Consider the following 18,872-nt stretch of genomic DNA (forward strand, 5'->3'; position numbering starts at 1 on the left):
AGTTGACACTCACAGCAGTGAGTTATCAGAAATAGAGCAAGTCTGGCTCCTCCCTGGTCTTTGGCTTACTGACTCACGGTGGAATCTCTTCTGCATGCAGCCATTTTCCTCTCTGCTTCTTTGCCATTGTTGTGTCTTGGCTAAGGGGGGGCCTTGTCAGAGGTGGAACAAAGAGAACTGCATGATCTTGGGCTTTTAGCCTCTGAAACTCTAAGCTAAACTCTAAGTTTTGTTGAGTACAGTATTTTGCTATAGCAATGGAAAACGAACTGATGTATTTCTGTACTCTGCTCATCTAAGACTCAAGCACAAGGCTCTTCCCATAACCTTCAAAGTCCCCAATGCTTTGTTCCTAGTCACTTCATTGATTCTCCCCCACCCCTGACTCTATTTGGCTACCCACCTTCTCTGACTTTCCCCACTGGACAGCCCTCGTTCTTGCACGATGTTCTGTGTCTGAGCCCCTGGGTAGCAGCATGACTTATCCCCTAGCTGGATTCAGCTCTTATTCAAGCTCACCTTCCAATCAGCACTCTCTGGACCATGCCTCCTATAGTTCCTCCTCCTCCACTGGGCAACCCTGATTGATGTCTTTGGGCAGCCACTAGCTATGTGTAGTCATTATGTTTCAAAGTGACAACTCAGATATAGAACATCAACATGGAAGTTCCACGGAGCAGTGCTGCTCTGAGTTCCCACCCTGTCTTGTTTTTATTTCTAGGACTAACTGCTGCATGGAAGTATGTTCTTTTTTTTTCCCCCATTGTGATGACTGAGAAAGAAATTCTATGCAACCAGAGGTTTAATGTGTCTTGTTCAGTCTCTGATTTTCAGTTCCTAAAATAATGCCTGATATATCTATCATCAGTCCCTAATAAATACGGTGTGAAGAATCTTTTATTCACTGTGGAAATAAAGGAGCGTCATGAAGGGAAGCCTACTGCTCTTCCCCACCCCGGCTACATACCTTCCAGGCCAGGCTTCCTGAAGGGACCTCAGCTCCTGACTTTGCCCACTGTGTTCCCCTTATGTGATTTTGGGGTCCCAATGGAAGAGGCAGATTCACAGATGTCCCTTTTCAAGCCTGGCAATCCCTCAATGTGGGGAAACCCTTTGTGAGAATGTGATTGGTCATTCAATGGAAGTGAATGTTCTTCTACTCTTCACAAATAGGAGTTGCTTGTGGTTGAATTTTTTTCTTTCTTTCTTTTATCTGAGTATTCTTCATAATGTAAACTATTTGAATTTTTCTTGGGCATCTGGTTTTCCCCAAAGGGTCATAGGATGTTACTGGTGACTTGGGGACTGAATCTAGGAGTACTGAATGCTCTGTGGGCTCTACTGAAGATGCCCTAGGTCTGTTTGCCAGTTCTTCCTGCAGAGCAGTATCTGTGAACATGGTGTTCTCAGACTTTCCTTGCTGAATTATCCTCTCATAAGTCTGACTCAGTCTTTGCAGCCCACCTCATCTGCTCCTTGATGGATGTTTCCATAGATGCTGATATTCCACAGGAGACAGCTATCAGCTGTCTGATGTGTCTGACAGGAACAAGAGCTTGTGGCCAGAGTATATGTCAGCCACCAGACCCTCTGATGTGTCTGACAGGAACAAGAGCTTGTGGCCAGAGTATATGTCATAGTCTGAGAAACCAGTAAGCAAATATACAAATCAATATAAAAATCTTAAGTACATGTATTATGTATGTATATGCTTTGTTTATTAAATAATTGGCACAGTAAAGAACTATATAAATATCACTGAGTAGAATTAATGAAGGCTTGGATAACATATTTATATGCATTGAGTGAGTTGACTATCAGACTTGAGTTCTGGAATTAATTTTTAAACTTAGTGCAACATTAATGGAGAATTCTTTAAAAAATGGCTAAGTAACTCTAAGACTTATTTGGAAGAGGATGCAGATGAAAATAATAAAAATATACTTGAAAAGGATGAGCCATGAGGGGAGCATGCACCGGTATAAAATATAACAAAAGATAAAAGATCAAGCAAGTCCAGCTCACAGAAGACGGCCATCGTTGAGGCAGAATAGGGTCTGAAGAGGCATGAACACCTGTAAGAACTTTCTTTCTTGCCACGGGGATGTTTTCATAACTGTTTCTGAAATATTTAGTAGCTAGCCCTACCTCATACAGTATACAAAATAAGTACAGAACTAAATATTCAACAACTAGGCAAAAGCTAGTTCTACTACAGACACATATTTTAGAAGCTCAACAGGGCCCTAATAAATTTGCTAATAAGGCAGAAAATACTAACAGAGAACCTACTTAAGTAGATTATATAAAGTGATTTATAATAGCTATTCATGGCAAAAATTCATTGTGGATAAGACAATCTGAGAAAAATGTTTATGACACACACAAAAAGGCTTCTGTTCCTCTTAAAATTCAGTAAGCAAAAGACTGTGTTAGTGTCTTGTGTCTGCCTTACCAGATTGCTACAAATTGAGTGATTTGAAATTTATCTTCTCTCTGCTCTAGAGGCCAGAATCCGAGCATGGAGATATTAGTAGAACCACAGCCTCTCTAAGAGAGATGTCTTCCTTGTCCCTCAGGGTGGGTGACTCTGGGACCCCTTGGTATCTGGCTGTTGCTGCAGTCTGGACTGGTTCCTTTCCGTGTCTTTTCTGTCCGCTCTCACAAGGACTGTTGTCCCTCGATCTTCGACATACCCGCATAGTCCAGGGAGATTTATCTCAATATTTTAACTTAATTTTTCAGCTATCATTTATATATCTTATAAATAGTGGCTAAAACACAGACAGGTCTTTCTGGAAGTGACCACTAAACCTACTGTCAACCCAAAATGGGAATGGCACAGGATAAACATTTCATGAGAAACATTCAATTTAACCAGAGGTCAAATGCCACCTAACATGCTAAAGCAAGCTTTTCATTCATCCCAGCCACCAATTTCCGGTATAGGTGAAAACACAGGAAAACAGTATCCTTCTAACCTTCCCATATGACATTGCGATGATTTTAAAATTACCAAAATTCTGTTTTCCTTTTGGCCTCAGGAATTCTCAGCACATGTTGCTAATAATAATAATAATAAATGCCTAATTGCCCAATGGCAGGAGTCAGGTCAGATAAATTAAAGCCCAATGTAAATTAAAGTGGCAGAATAATATTGAAAAGCTAGAGAGGTTGCAATATCAAAGCAAATTATGAAAGCATCCACCTGGACTGAATGCATTTCCAGTCTGCTCTCCCCAGCCCTATACCCTAGTCCATGCCCTGGGTAATATTTCAAAATACTGATCAAAGTGACTGATCCCTGAAGGACAAAGAAATCCTCAGGGAATTTAACGAAAAGGAGGGCATGCAAGCACGGGGACTGAGACTGTTGTAAGATTGTAACCAGGGTGTGGTTAACAGGCAGACTGGGAGACGAGAAAACACCGTCCACCTCTACCTGGTAGAAGGACAGCCAATAGCTCTCTACCACTTATCCAAGATGAAAACCCCAAGTCTTACAGCAGCTGTACACAATTTGGAATCCAGAATTACTGAGAGAAAATGATAGGCAAACTAGTTCAACAGTTTGTTACCCATTTGGGGCTATAGCAGAAGTGACCACAAAACCCAATTTAAAACAAAAGGAAAAACAAAAACAGAAAACCCACAGGAGGCTTCACAGTGCTGGATTGTACCCTGTAAAGAGTAGTTCTATATTTTAAGACCTGCTTTCAATTTTAAAACTTATTCGTGATAGAGGAGCTTTCATTTTGTGATTAAAGCTGTTAGTGAAATATTAGAAGCTGAGCCTGGGAATGTTTTCTCTAACACAAGCGTCTGCAGGGACATCCCATCACCGACTAGAGAAGGGATGTTACTATTTAGCAGGTAGCTCCTGCAAAGATGACTGTCCACTCCTGGGAGAATGAAACCAAACAACCACTCTGTTGTTATAGAAGCTCACAGCTTCCTAGTGTTACCTCGGGGGTTTGCTGGAGATCCACAGGTGACATTCGGAGAACCACTGTTCTAGAAGGTGTCCTGACAGTCAAAACAGACAACACAAAGCCATGAAGTCCTGTATGACTTGAGAGAGCCACTGGCACCAGTGGGGAATTCCACACTGGAAGAGTTAGAGATGCTAAAGTGATCTGAACTGGGCTTCAAGTACACACGTGCAGTGACTAACTCCATGCTCCATGTTCCGTGCTCCCTGCTCCGTGCTCTGTGCTCTGTGCTCCATGCTTGCTCCTCTGCACAGTCTGAGTGTTCAAAGTTGAGCCCTGTTAAGGCTAAGGATCTCTAGGTTGTAGAAACATACATTATTCTTTGCATGTGTGTGCACACACACAAGAGACACAAAGAGAGAGAAACACAAAGAGACACACAGAGATTGATTCTATATAATTTTAAATAATTTTTCCAGGATATCTTCTAGGAGCTAATATCTTCTCTTTTTGTAAAGGACACGGAGAAGTGTCGGGGGTGGATTTGGGAAGAGTTGGGGGAGAAAGAGAGCGTATGATCAAAATACATATTATAAAATTATCAAGAATTTAATAAAATATATTTAAAATTCTTGTTTCTGATATATTTATTGTGATAAAATAAATGTAATAAACATTTAATCATCCTTAACTGTACACTCAGAATATTCTACAACCATCATCAGCATCTTTCTTCCTTCCCTTTCGCTTTGTAAAAATAAAAACTCTACATGCTTTTAGTAACTGCTCTCTATTCTATTCTCCCTGCCTCTGAGAACTAACTTCTTTCATAATAATCCCCTCTGCACAATCCCTGCATACCAGGCATTTGCAAAAAATTCCAGATGATCCCCAGGCTTCTGGTGTGGTACTCTCCTTTAACAAAGATTCATTTCCACCACAGGCTCACAGTTTCACTAAAAGGTAGTTGATTCACTGCTTAAACCAGTGAGCTCCGGAGTGGGGCTGCCTGGTTTGATATCTGGGCTGTGTAGAAAACAGACTAGCTGCTGCTATGGGTGCCAGTATGCAATGAGTGCACCACACTTTGAAGTCTATGTAAAGGCAGATATGAGAAAGATGTGCTGTTGTTTAGCTTTTAATAACAACTGTCTTTCCTTCATCCTAGGAACTGTTTATAGTATAGCTGATGAGGGCTACAAGAGAGGGAAAGACTGAAAGCAGAGGGTCTGTGAAGAAACAGAAACTATCTATCTATCAATCTATCTCTGGTGTGTGTGTGTGTTCATGTATGTGTGTGATGGGAACATGTGTGAACCAACTTTAAAATACTATGTGGCATTACTCGATATATGCTATTTTGTGAACCACCCAAAGAGGAAATGTGTTTGGGAGGCGCGGGCGCACACACACAGAGTCATACATCACACATCTTGCCAGAATAATTCTCATTGATATATACAGGTTATCTTTTCTATATTTGTGCAAAATGTGCCTATCATTTAATAGAGAAGATGTCATTTGATGTAAAGTTATTTGTTTTAATTATCACCTCTGAAAACGTAGTTTTAGTCAGCTATGAGCTCTGTGGCTCAGCATGATGATCAGGGCATTTACACAGGAGCGTGAGGACTGCCTATAGCTCTGTGTCAGTGTCTTTGCCCAGCCTGTTCAGAGTCTGATCTCCAGTCCTGCCAATGCAGGAAAGATGACAGCACACTCTCTGGAGGAGTTGCTTTCCTGTGCGGCCAACACAGGCTTGGATACCTCTCTCTGTGCTCTCCCAGATTTCCTCTGTGCCTTGTTTCCGTCATCTGCCTGTTCTTTTCAAAGACTGCCCCGCAGTGCTGAAGCTGCTATCACCTCTGTGCAGAGAGATGAAAGCACCTGTATTTCAGGGTCACCCATAGGTGCCCTTAGCTGACACTTGACAGGGGTGGCAGTGTGAAAGCTTGGGTGGAGACATCACTAAATGTCTGGCATCTTCCTGAAAGACCATACTGAGGTCTTAGCTTACATCATGCATGACCAAGTCTTCTGCTCATTAAGGCCCTCCCTGACCTTTGACCCTTTTTCTTTCCTAAAAGATGTGCATCTGACTCCTGATGGGAGGCTCTGCCTCTAAGCAACATGATTTCATAGATGTCAAATTCTGTCCTAAAAACAGTGTAAACTGCAAGTCATTTAGCCCTCACTACAATACAGAATCACCACTGTCATCCCACAGCAAAAGAGTAAGAAAGGACCACACGGGCCCCTTGGAGATTGTGAAATTTTCAAGGCTTTGCCTAGGTTCCTGTCCTCTTGATCACAATATCGTATTTAACTTCATCATATTATCTTTACAAAGACAGGCACTGTATTGTGATCATTTCTCTGAAAAAACAAGACTGCACTTGAGAATCACTGTTCATTTAAAGGCATCACTGGTGAAAAATATCAATACCTCCAACTTCTTTTACTATAAAGCCATGGTATAACTCAGAGGAGAGGTGGTAAACAAGTTTAGTTCAGGGAGGAAAAGAATAGAAAGCAGGCTGGAGCACCTACTCAGACCCTAGTGGGAGCACCAAGTGAGTTGGATGAGGCTAAGGCAGAAACCCTGGCCTTAGACCCATCTGAGAGAGCCCCAGTTTCTGTGACAAGCCCTATGGCCCTGGACATGTTAATCCCTTTTATGCTTTGGTACTCTCTTATGAAAGATGGAGACTATCACATTTATTTTATAAGACTGAAAGAACAAGGAAAAATATAGGATGCACATAAAACGCTTCATACATACTTGTTATAGTAAGCACCAAACCAACCATTTGTATGTTCATAGTATGTGGTATGCATATATGTGGGGTGTGTGTGTGTGTCTGTGTGTTATGTGTGTATATATGTCTGTGTGTGTATGTCTGCATGTGTGTTCACATGCATGTATGCAGCTGTTCATGTGGGAGCCTGAGATTTATTTTGGGAATATTCCTTGATGTGTCTTTCATATTCTTTTTTGAAGCAGAATCTCTTAGTCAAATCCAAAGCTGGCCCATATGGCTCACTGTCTAGTCAGCATTATCTAAGGATCTTCTGTCCTCCACCTTTGGAGACTTGAGTTAGAGGCAAGCTGCCACCCAGCATTTCCACAGGATCTGGGGATCCAAACACCACTTCTTCGCTTGTGTAGAAAGAGCTTCAACTACTGAGCCATCTTTCTAGCCCATCGGTTTTCAGTGAATTATGATTTTCAATGAAAATTGGCGCCTGGTGCACAGTGTACATTATACTCTATAATTCGTCTAGAAACAAGGCTGAGAATTGTACAATGAGCTGTTCAGCAAAAAGGAAACAAGCTTGGGGGAGGAGGGGTTCTAGTTTCATCCAGTCACGCCTTCACAGTGGATATGTGTAAGCTTTGTGAGTCTATGTGGCTGTGTGGCTTGTGAGTCAAGGTATATCCTTACAGCCGTTTAATTTTTTTTAATTATTGAAGCATTTCTTATGATTTATTTTGATCACAATCATACTCATTCCTCTAACCTCAATTCCTTCCAGATCTACCCCTCACCTCCCTACCCACCTAACTTTGTGCTCCTCCTTAAAATAACAAAAACAAAAACAAACAAACAAAAACCTCACCTGCTCTGAGTTCAGTTTGTGCTGTCCAAGTACTAGAGTGTGGGACATGGCCGGGACTGTGGTTGAGACATGATGTTTGTACTTTAAAAGCTATAAGGAATTTATCTTCACTCTTGATAGAACACCTGAGTAGCATTATCCTAAGAACAATTTAAACAAACAAACAAACAAACAAAAAACAAAAACTATAGTAACAACCCTAGCCAGCTACTCCAGGCACTGATTGCCGTTGAACAGAGAAGCAGCACAGAAGTGTTCATGTGTGGGGCGGGGGATCAAAGCAGGAACGGTGCATCTGTGTCTTCATATGTGGGACAGTGAGAAGAGCCTGCGCGCTTGGAGGGAAAGGACTAATGTGTATCTCTCCTGGCTCTTCTTGTGCAGCTCCATTCTGGACCGCGAGTGGATGATGCTGTTGCAGCTGAGCTGCTGAACATTCTCCGTGGACTCTTCCCTGCCACACCTTGCCCATCTGCTGAGATAAAATGGAAGACTCCTACAAGGATAGGACTTCACTGATGAAGGGCGCCAAGGACATTGCCAAAGAGGTGAAGAAGCAGACGGTGAAGAAGGTGAACCAGGCAGTGGACCGGGCCCAGGATGAATACACCCAGCGGTCCTACAGTCGGTTCCAGGATGAAGAGGACGATGATGACTACTACCCACCTGGCGAAACCTACAGTGGGGAGGCCAATGATGACGAAGGCTCAAGTGAGGCCACTGAGGGTCACGACGAGGAGGATGAGATCTATGAAGGGGAGTACCAGGGCATCCCCAGCACGAACCAGGGGAAGGACAGCATCGTGTCCGTAGGACAGCCCAAAGGCGATGAGTACAAGGACCGCAGAGAGCTAGAGTCAGAGAGGAGGGCTGATGAGGAAGAGCTCGCCCAGCAGTATGAGCTGATAATCCAAGAGTGTGGCCACGGCCGTTTCCAGTGGGCCCTTTTCTTCGTCCTGGGCATGGCTCTCATGGCAGATGGCGTGGAGGTGTTTGTAGTGGGCTTCGTGTTACCCAGTGCAGAGACAGACCTATGCATACCAAATTCAGGATCCGGATGGCTAGGTGAGTACCTTATGCAGTGAAGCATTCTGGAATGCTTTATTTATGGAGCACAGCATAAATAACCTTCATTTAGAACAACAGTTCTCAACCTACGGGTTGTGATCCGTTTGCAAGTAAAATGACCCTTTCACAGGGGTTGCATACCAGATATCATGCATATGAGATATTTACAAAGTTATAGTGATGAAGTAGCAATGAAAATATTATGATTGGGGGTCACTACAACATGAGGAACTGTGTTAAGGGGTCACAGCTGTATTAGGAAGGGCGAGAGCCACTGATTTAGAGCATTGCATTTTTTTCCAGCAATTTTTAATGACAAATCTTCTAACTACAAAAGAAGGAGAGAAATTGTGCAGTGAGCACCTGCATGGAGTCACTTGGGTTCCGTAGCTAACTTTTTGGATGATTTCTTCAGGTTTTATGTAGCCATCATTACCACCTAGTTATGTGCATTTTAAAAGGTAAGTTAGAGAAATGCATTTTAGCCTACTCTAGGAAAAGTCGTGTGACATTTAATGGGAAGTGCATCACTACATGTAGATTTCATTTTTATCACTAAAATCTGCAGAGATAACTATGACATCACTAGCAATGCAGTTTTTGGGTCACTATTATGAATATAGCCTTTGGGGATGCAACACATTCTTATATGTCATGTGGGTACATGGCAGAATAGACTTACTTTACTGAAGTCAAAGGTGGAGCTGGGGATGTAGCACAGTAGTAAAGCCCTCACCAGACATATGTGGGACCCTGGGTTCATTCCCTGGACCTTCATAGGAAAATGACTTGACACTGTCTAAATAGAGGTATAATCTAGAAAAATGGTAAATGTTGGTTTCAAATATTGCATCTAATGCTGTCATTTGTTTTTAAAACACTGATGCTTTTTCCTCTATGATCCCTGAGAATGTTTGCTTATTTTTTTCCCCAATTAGCTTTGTAATATAATTTTCTGTAGGTGATTATAACTTGGTTTTCAGTGTTTATACCCAAGCTGGACAAACTTCATTGTCTAATATGGTTTTTAAAATTGATTTAAAATTTTATTAATAATTCAATTCCATGTGTTGCAATATGTCTTTTGTAAGCTGTCTAGACATCAGATTTTACTTTTATACCCAGCTCACTAAACTCGAGGTCCTTGCTCTTTTGGAGCTGTAGTTAATGCTCTTGAGAGAAGTTGGAGACATACACACATTGTAAGTGTCTGTGTCAACTCCTTGATACCTTAAGTCCGAAGGGTTTTCAAGCTCCTCTTACAAATTGTGTCTCTAAAAACATGTTTGTAGACTTTACATGCTTGAGAGTCTATTAAAGAAATTAGACTACTAGTGTCTATATTTCCAGGAGATGTCTTTAAACTAAGCTTGAGAAACAGAAAGCATATAACTTTTGTTTTGTGATATAGTTTATTAAATAATATCATAATCATTGATGCAAAGAAATGTGTACAATTAGATTCGATTCCCAACTTTCTGACAGCACAAGAGATAATTACAGAGGAAATTAAGAACCAACATTGTTTAATTCCTTTAAAGCTTTTTATTATTTAAATTAGCTCCTCCTGTGTGGGTATTTGCTTTCTCCTGTGTGAGTGAAAGAGCCAGGTCCCTAAAAGCAGATTGCAAGGGGCCACGGGGTGGAAGTTGGAAGAATAACTTGAATACTTTTGCTGATAGATTTGTGTGTGTTCAACCATCAAAATGCAGACATCACCATGCCTTAGAGGGGAAAGCTTAGCTAGTCATCAAATTATTTCAGCAGATCGCTTGTATCTGGCACTATTTTTCCTTTGTTGATTTTCTTTTCCTCTGGTGAGCAAGAGTATCAGTGTGAGCCTGGTTGTCCAAGAACTTTCAAGACTTTGCTAAGGGAATATTTCAGTAGAATGTGTCAAGTCAGATCCTTAGAATTTTATTCACATGATTAGTTAACCATTGCAGGCTTGTATTTGAAAATCCTTTTCAATCTATGACGCTAGCGTTTATATTGGAGAGTTCACAGAAAAGCCTAGTCCATGCTTGCCCTTTTCCCATAGCCTTCATGGTGCTGGATTGCACAGCATTGCATAGTGTTTGTTCCCTTATCAGTCCATCACAGAAGCCAGCACCTGGTGAGGAGACACATCCGCAGGTGCCATTAAAAAGTGTAGATAATACTGCAGGAAAAGAGGAACCTGGATCGCTCCATCTGTCTATGAGTGTTGCCTGCTTTAGTGAATTGATCGGTGTCCCCAGGAGGAGTTGGGGTGAATCACTCAAGGGTGAATCCCTAACACAGGCGCTTTAGTGGTTTTATGACTCTGCCTTCCAGATTTTCATTTCAATTATTTTTCCATTGTAATTTCACTCATAATTGCATTCTAACAGAGTCTCTTTAGACAAGCATTTAAATTGTTTTGCCATTCTCATTTCATCGGATAATGGCTTTGTAATATAATTACCACACTAAGTCATAGCAGTGGGAACAAAATCAGAAAAGGAGGACGCATGACCCATGCTTGATGGCACTTTTGTGGATATGGATTTGCAAAATAAATTTTCATTTGCTACTAAACATCACGTCAGTTTTCTCAAGGAAAACCAGGAACAAGCATATGACCCAGTTTATGTTTTAATTATTTGTGAGGTTGAGCCTGTCTTTGTGTTTGCCAAAAGATTGACTTAGGTTAACTAAGGCACACTGTGTGTACATTTGCCTGTGTGCACAGATAACATTGTTAATTGGATTGGAAGGAGAGAGAGTAAATATTTAATTATCTAATGAGTTGTTTCTTCAGGGGATAGATGTTTTCCTTTTGAGGTAATTCACTCCCTGTTGCTAAAGTCAATTTTTAAAGCATTTATAGTATGCAAAGCATAGTACCACCACCAGGAATGTATGAGAAAATGGAGAGATAGAGAGAGACAGAGAGAGAAACACACACACACACACACACACACACAGAGAGAGAGAGAGAGAGAGAGGGAGAGAGAGAGAGAGAATGAGAATACCTACCCTGAGAAATTAGAGTCTAGAAGAAATAGATGTGTCTGCAGATTCCCAGGACAAGGAAGCAAGTGTTCGTGGCCAAAAAGAAAACAGGACAGACTTATTAAGGGGCAGGATCCTGTGTAAAGTAACAATGAGAAAATGAGCGTTAGTCCAGGGGTGGTCAGCAAGGATTGGCTTATGGATTAGTTTGGAAAAGGATGGGAAATTGTCCAATGGAGGGAAAGCAGTCCACTGGAAACTATCAAACTAGGAATGTATAATGTAGCTATTAGCAGGAAGGAAAATTCCCATTTCCATGCGGTCTCATTTTGGGGTCTTTGGGAAGAATAGAAATGTCTGTGGTTTATTCCCTATTGTGACTCAAGTGCCAGAGAGTCAGGAGCCATTGCATTGAAGGTGTCAGTGTTAGTGGCCTCCACCAGAGCAACGATGGCTCTCGGAAAATAATGCTTAGTCTTACAGCAAAGACGGAAACCAGCCTTGAAGTCTGGAACTTGATTTGTTGGCTGCTGCAAATGGCTTTGTATAAGCATGGTGAACAAGGTTAAAAATGTAGGAACATGAACACAGCTCTTAGATTCACTGCCCTTGGTTGCAGGGTAGGCTCCTCTCAGACATCAGTCATCCATTCTTCCCACTGCTGAGGCTCAGAGCAAATGCTCCTCAAGGTGTCCTGTGGGGCCATGACTGGCTTAGTTCCTGCCCCAAGGCTTAGTGAGCAAGCACATTGAGATGTAACAGAGTAATCAGATGTGATCATATCGGGTGCAGCCATGCCCCAGCTCCTGGTCCCTTGACCAAAGGACAAGCCTCCTGCTGCTGGCCTTCCTTCCCCTCCCCATCTCACTCACAGACTTACTTCTTCTTAGACCTTCCTGGTGAAGCAGAGAACGCCATGTGATTAGTTCAACTGCTTTCATGTTTAGAGTTCCAAAAATAAGTAGTTTGGAATCAAAACATTACCATGGTCATCAAGGACTGGTACAAGATTGTTGGAAAGCTCAAGAAGGTGCTTGATAAATAATATGGAGTCATGTAATGATTACACATCCTATGTGAGGCTCCTTGACTTTTTCTTTTCTTTTCTCTTCTTTTCTTTTCTTTGATATTTTCTTTATTTACATTTCAAATGTTATCCCCTTTCCTGGTTTCCCCTCCAATAGTCCCCTCCCCCTCCCCCCTCCCCCCTCCCCCTGCTCCTCAACTCACCCACTCTTGTTTCCTGGTCCTGGCATTCCCCTATACTGGGGCATAGATCATTCACAGGACTAAGGGCCTCGCCTCCCACTGATGGCCGACTTAGGCCCTCCTCTGTTACATATACAGCTAGAGACACGAGTCCCACCATGTGTTGGGTTTTTTGGTTTTTTTTCATTTGAAGGTAATCTTAATGCTATTAAATTCACAAATACACTATTTTTTATTTCCCAATTCTAATTATCTTAAACACACATCGCAAACATACAAATATCTATTCTCTCCACATGTCAGCACCCATTCATCATCTTTTTGGAAATGGGGAGAATAGATTCCCCTTAAACTGCAAGTCAGTGGGTGTTTCTTTACAGTTAACTTTAGCAAAATTCATACAAAGTCGTAATTAACAATGAGCTTCAAAACTTCATTTTGTTAAAGTTTCTGTACTAAAATGTAGAAAAACTGAACTACACAAATATTGAAAAATTTAAAATTCCTTAATTTTTTATTCCTGGTACCACTACCACAATTTACAGGGCAATATACATGATGTAATGAAAAGAAAAAGACAAAGACAAAGCTACAACAGATAAAAAAAAAACCCTCAGGACTGGACATCTAATTGACACTCCATTGCATTCATCAGTAGCTGCACTTTTTGCAAACTGTGGCTATGACAGTCCTGAAGAAGAAGGGTTTCCTGTTTAAGCTGCAGTAACTTTTCTGACTATGGATCATCATTCCTTCTGTGGCAGATTTTTACAGTTTCTCTATTGCATTTGGGACGACTGTCTCAAAGTAACCTGCAGCTTTCCGGACAACTCCTCACTCGCTCTCCTGCTAAGAACTATAGCCGTTTCTGTTTTATTTTAAAACCTTCTGCTACCATATCCACCACTTCCACCTCCAGATCCATAGCCACCACCATAGGGACTGCCTGAGCTTCTTCCACCAAAACTGCCCCCCCTTCATGGGTCCATAATTTGATTGTTGCTGTCCACTATAATTTCCAAAGTCATTATAGTTCCCACCACCACCATAGTTACCTCCACCAAAATTTCCTCCTTCACTGTAACCATCATAGCCTCCTCCTCCACCACCACATCCACCACCCTGGTTTCCTTAGCCTGGTCCTCCACCTCCATAACCTCCTCTACTGCTGTAACCAAGACCACCACCATAGTTGCCACCATCGCCTTCAAATCCATTATATCCACCATCACCACCTCCATAACTACCTCTGCTGCCACCACCTCCATCACCATAGCCACCTCTTCCACCAAAGTTTCCTCCATGACCAAAGTTTCCTCCACCTCCTTCAAAGTTTCCTCCACGACCCATAAAAGCTGCCAGATCCACCTCCACGACCTTTCTGTGATCCAGCAGACTGCATCTCTTGTTTAGAAAGGGCCTTTTTCACTTCACAATTATGCCCATTAATGGTATTTCTGAACAACAATTTTATCAACTGTGTCATGATCATCAAAAGGTACAAAAGCAAATCCTCTCTTTTTCCCACTCTGCCTGGCTTCCATAACCTCTATGGCTTCAATCTTGCCATACTTTTCAAAGTCGTCTCTCAGGTTATAGTCTTCTGTATCCTCTTTAATACCACCAACAAAGATTTTCTTCACTGCTAAGTGGGCACCAGGCTTTACAGTATCCTCCCTAGAAACAGTTCTTTTTGGTTCCACCACATGCCCATCAACCATGTGTGGCCAAGCACACATTGCAGCATCTACCTCTTCAACCCGAGAGTAGGTCACAAAACCAAAGCCTCTGGAACATTTTGTTTGGGGATCTCTCATTACCACACAGTCTGTAAGTGTGCCCCATTTCTCAAAATGTTCTCTTAAGCTATCATCTGTGGTTTCCAAGCTCAGACCACCAATAAACAGCTTCCTCAGCTGCTCTGCTTTCTTTGGATCATAGCTCTCCATTTTGAGACTGGACTCACCTCTTCCAACTCAAGTTCAATATGGGACTGAGAGCATGTTTTTTTGTTTGTTTGTTTGTTTTTGTTTGTTTGTATTGGTGGTTTAGTTCCAAGGAGATCTGGGGATACTGGTTAGTTCATATTGTTGTTCCTCCTATGGGGCTGCAAACCCCTTTAGCTCCTTGGGCACTTTCTCTAGCTCCTTCATTGGGGACCCCGTGCTAGGTCTAATGGATGACTGTGAGCATCCACTTCTGTATTTTCCAGGCACTGACAAAGCCCCTCAGGAGACAGCTATCTCAGGCTTCTATCCTCAAGCTCTTGTTGGCATCTGACATAGTGCCTGGGTTTGGTGGTTGTTTATGGGATGGATCCCCAAGTGGGGCAGTCTCTGGATGGTCATTCATCCAGTCTCTGCTCCAAACTTTGTCTCTGTAACTGCTTCCATGGGTATTTTGTTCCCCCTTTGAACCTATAGAAGGGTTCTGAGCTTCTGGGCTAATATACACTTATCAGTGAGTGCACATCATGTGTGTTCTTTTGTGATTGGGTTACCTCATTTAGGATGATATCCTCCATATTCATCCATTTGTCTAAGAATCTCATAAATTCACTGTTTTTAATAGCTGCATAATACTCCATTGTGTAAATGTACCACATTTTCTGTATCCATTCCTCTGTTGAGGAAGTCCTAGCCAGAGCAATTAGACAACAAAAGGAGATCAAAGGAATACAAATTGGAAAGGAAGAAGTCAAAATATCACCATTTGCAGATGATATGATAATATATAAGTGACCCCCCAAAAATTCCACCAGAGAACTCCTAAACCTGATAAACAACTGAAGTATCTGGATATAAAATTAACTCAAACAAATCAGTGGTCTTTCTCTACATAAAGGATAACCAGGCTGAGAAAGAAATTAGGGAAACAACATGCTTCACAATAGTCACAAATAATATGATATCTTGGTGTGACTCTAACTAAGGAAGTAAAAGATCTGTATGATAAGAACTTCAAGTTTCTGAAGAAAGAAATCGAACAGGATCTCAGAAGATGGAAAGAACTCCCATTGGCAGGATTAATATACTAAAAATGGCTATCTTGCTCAAAACAATCTACAAATTCAATGCAATCCCCATCAAGATTCCAACTCAATTCTTCACAGAGTTAGAAAGGGCAATTTGCAAATTCATCTGGAATAACAAAAGTCCTAGGATAGCAAAAACTATTCTCAACAATAAAAGAACCTCTGGTGGAATCACCATGCCTGACCTAAAGCTGTACTACAGAGCAATTGTGATAAAACCTGCATGATACTGGTACAGTGACAGACAGGTAGATCAATGGAACAGAATTGAAGACCCAGAAATGAACCCACACACCTATGGTCACTTGATCTTTGACAAGGGAGCTAAAACCATCCAGTAGAAAGAAGACAGCATCTTCAACAAATGATGCTGGCTCAGCTGGTGGTTAGCATGTAGAAGAACTCGATCCATTCTTATCTCCTTGTACAAAGCTCAAGTCTAAGTGGATCAAAGAACTCCACATAAAACCGGAGACACTGAAACTTACAGAGGAGAAAGTGGGGGAAAGCCTTGAATATATTGGCACAGGGGGAAAATTCCTGAACAGAACAGCAATGGCTTGTGCTGTAAGATTGAGAATCGACAAATGGGACCTCATAAAATTGCAAAGCTTCTGTAAGGCAAAGGACACCGTCAATAAGACAAAAAGGCCACCAACAGATTAGGAAAAGATCTTTACCAATCCTAAATCCAACATGGGGCTAATATCCAATATATATATATATATATAAATAACTCAAGAAGTTTGACTCCAAAACACCAAACAACACTATTGAAAAATGGGGTACAGAGCTAAACAAAGAATTCTCAACTGAGAATTACCAAATACCAAATGGCTGAGAAGCACCTAAAAAAAGTTCAATATCCTTAGTTATCAGGGAAATGCAAATCAAAACAACCCTGAGATTCCACCTCACACCACTCAAAATGACTAAGATCAAAAATTCAGCCTCCAAATTCTGACACCATTGCATATGCTAGCAAGATTTTGCTGAAAGGACCCTGATATAGCTGTCTCTTGTGAGACTAGGCCGGGGCCTAGCAAACACAGAAGTGGATGCTCACAGTCAGCTATTGGATGGATCACAGGGCTCCCAATGGAGGAGCTAGAGAAAGTACCCAAGGAGCTAAAGGGATCTGCAACCCTATAGGTGGAACAGCAATATGAACTAACCAGTACCCCCCGGAGCTCGTGTCTCTAGCTGCATATGTATCAGAAGATGGCCTAGTCGGCCATCAGTGGAAAGAGAGGCCCTTCTTCGGTCTTGGAAACTTTATATGCCTCAGTACAGGGGAATGCCAGGGCCAAGAAGTGGGAGTGGGTAGGTAGGGGAGTGGGGGGGAGGGTATGGGGGACTTTTGGGATAGCACTGGAAATGTAAATGAAGAAAATACCTAATTAAAAATAAGATCAAAAATTCAGGTGACAGCAGATGCTGGCGAGGATGTGGAGAAAGAGGAACATCCTCCATTGCTGGTGGGATTGTAAGCTTGTACAACCACTCTGGAAATCAGTTTGGTAGTTCCTCAGATAAGTGGACATAGTTCTACCGAAAGATCCAGCAACCATTCCTAGGCATATACCCAGAAGATGTTCCAACATGTAAGAAGGACACATGCTTTACTATATTCATAGCAGCCTTATTTATAATAGCCAGAAGCTGGAAAGAATCCTTAACTTTTTCAAGGCAAACTGCATCAATAATCCCTAATTGTCACGTTCAGTGGTAATTTTGAGGAAATGAGTTTTAAAAAGCATAATTAGGAAAGAACTAGGCTAATGGACAAGAAGAACTGAATGGCATTAAAGAAAATGAAGATGTCTTCCTCCTAAGGATCAGGAAACATCTTAGAAGAGGGAGATGACAGAATTTAAGAAGTGGACAACGGGAAAGAATGACCTGGGATGCTACCATTCAGATACAGCATGGCCATTGCCATCACGAATACACAGCAGCTATGGATAGCTGCACAAGACCAGGCCCTTCACCCTTCCATCACAGAGAGAGGAGGTATCCATGAGACCTCACCCCTCCTTGAGGCCCTGTTGACTGCTGATGGTTGCTGAAGGAGGAAACAACCAGAGGGAGCCCAACTGGGAGGAAACAGGGTTCCTAAGAAAAGAAGGGGGTGATAAAACAAGGCAATGGGGGCTAATATAACTATTGCATATTGCATATATGTATAAGACTGTCAAAGAAAAGTCAAGGTTAAAAGCATCCTATGTCTATGGAGGTGTTAGTATGTGCAGTGAATGCAGTGCCTGAAAAGTCCAGAAGAGGCTTTCAGATTCCCTGGGACTGGGGTTAACAGACAGATGCGAGACACCCTTATGTGGGTGTTAGGAACCAAACTTGGGTCCTGCAGAAGAGAAGCCAGTGCTCTCAACCACTGAGCCATCCCTCCATCCAAGACAAGTAATTTTTTGTTTAAAATGGAAGTAGCAAGGACAACCAAGTCACAAGACATTAATTGAGCACCTGCTATGAGTGAAGTGCTTTGCAAGGTATTTTCTGATCTTTGCTATTTGGGTTTTTTTCCCCCGGTGTAACTTGTAATAAGGTGGATTTTAATACACTGTTCTCTCTATGATCATGAGTATAATACTGTAGTGTAGAGCACAGAGTCATTGAGTCTGCCTTTGAGAACTTACAAAAACTCACCTAGGAAGTAACATCTGAGCAGGTATTTGAAGGATGATGCAGAGCTCCCTGGGCAGTTAAGAAGAGTGATGCTCTAGGAAGATAATGTTGCTATCGACAAGCACGGACCCTGTGAAGAGTTCACTAGGAGTTGTTGAAGAGCTGACACAGGTCAAGCTGTAGACCCGTACTGGGAAAGACCTTAACATCAAGAAAAGGAATTGCTTTTATCCTGAAGTGAGCAGGAACAGACTGTTAAATCAGGGTTTGAGGAAACTACTATGGCAGCGGTGTGGTGTGAGAAGTGAATCAGATGAGAGGCTTAAAAAGTTAGATGGACATGGAAAAATCTATTTTACTGATGTAGGATGATTGGCAAGTTAAACAAT

The 18,872-nt window shown here is 41.8% G+C and overlaps 1 protein-coding gene across 2 annotated transcripts in view; it reads left to right on the plus strand.

The window, feature by feature from the left end:
* Positions 1-18,872, plus strand: part of Sv2c (synaptic vesicle glycoprotein 2C) — a 180,735-nt gene that overhangs the window by 35,359 nt on the left and 126,504 nt on the right. For both annotated transcript variants that reach the window (XM_021180140.3, XM_029484979.2), the window contains exon 2: positions 7,938-8,618. In XM_021180140.3, the coding sequence (XP_021035799.1) occupies positions 8,039-8,618 (580 nt within the window). In that variant the 5' untranslated portion in view covers positions 7,938-8,038. The remainder of the gene's footprint in view (positions 1-7,937; positions 8,619-18,872) is intronic.

This window comes from Mus caroli, unplaced genomic scaffold (genome assembly GCF_978045245.1).
Source record: "Mus caroli unplaced genomic scaffold, Mus_caroli_1 scaffold_15, whole genome shotgun sequence".
Lineage (NCBI taxonomy): Eukaryota > Metazoa > Chordata > Mammalia > Rodentia > Muridae > Mus > Mus caroli.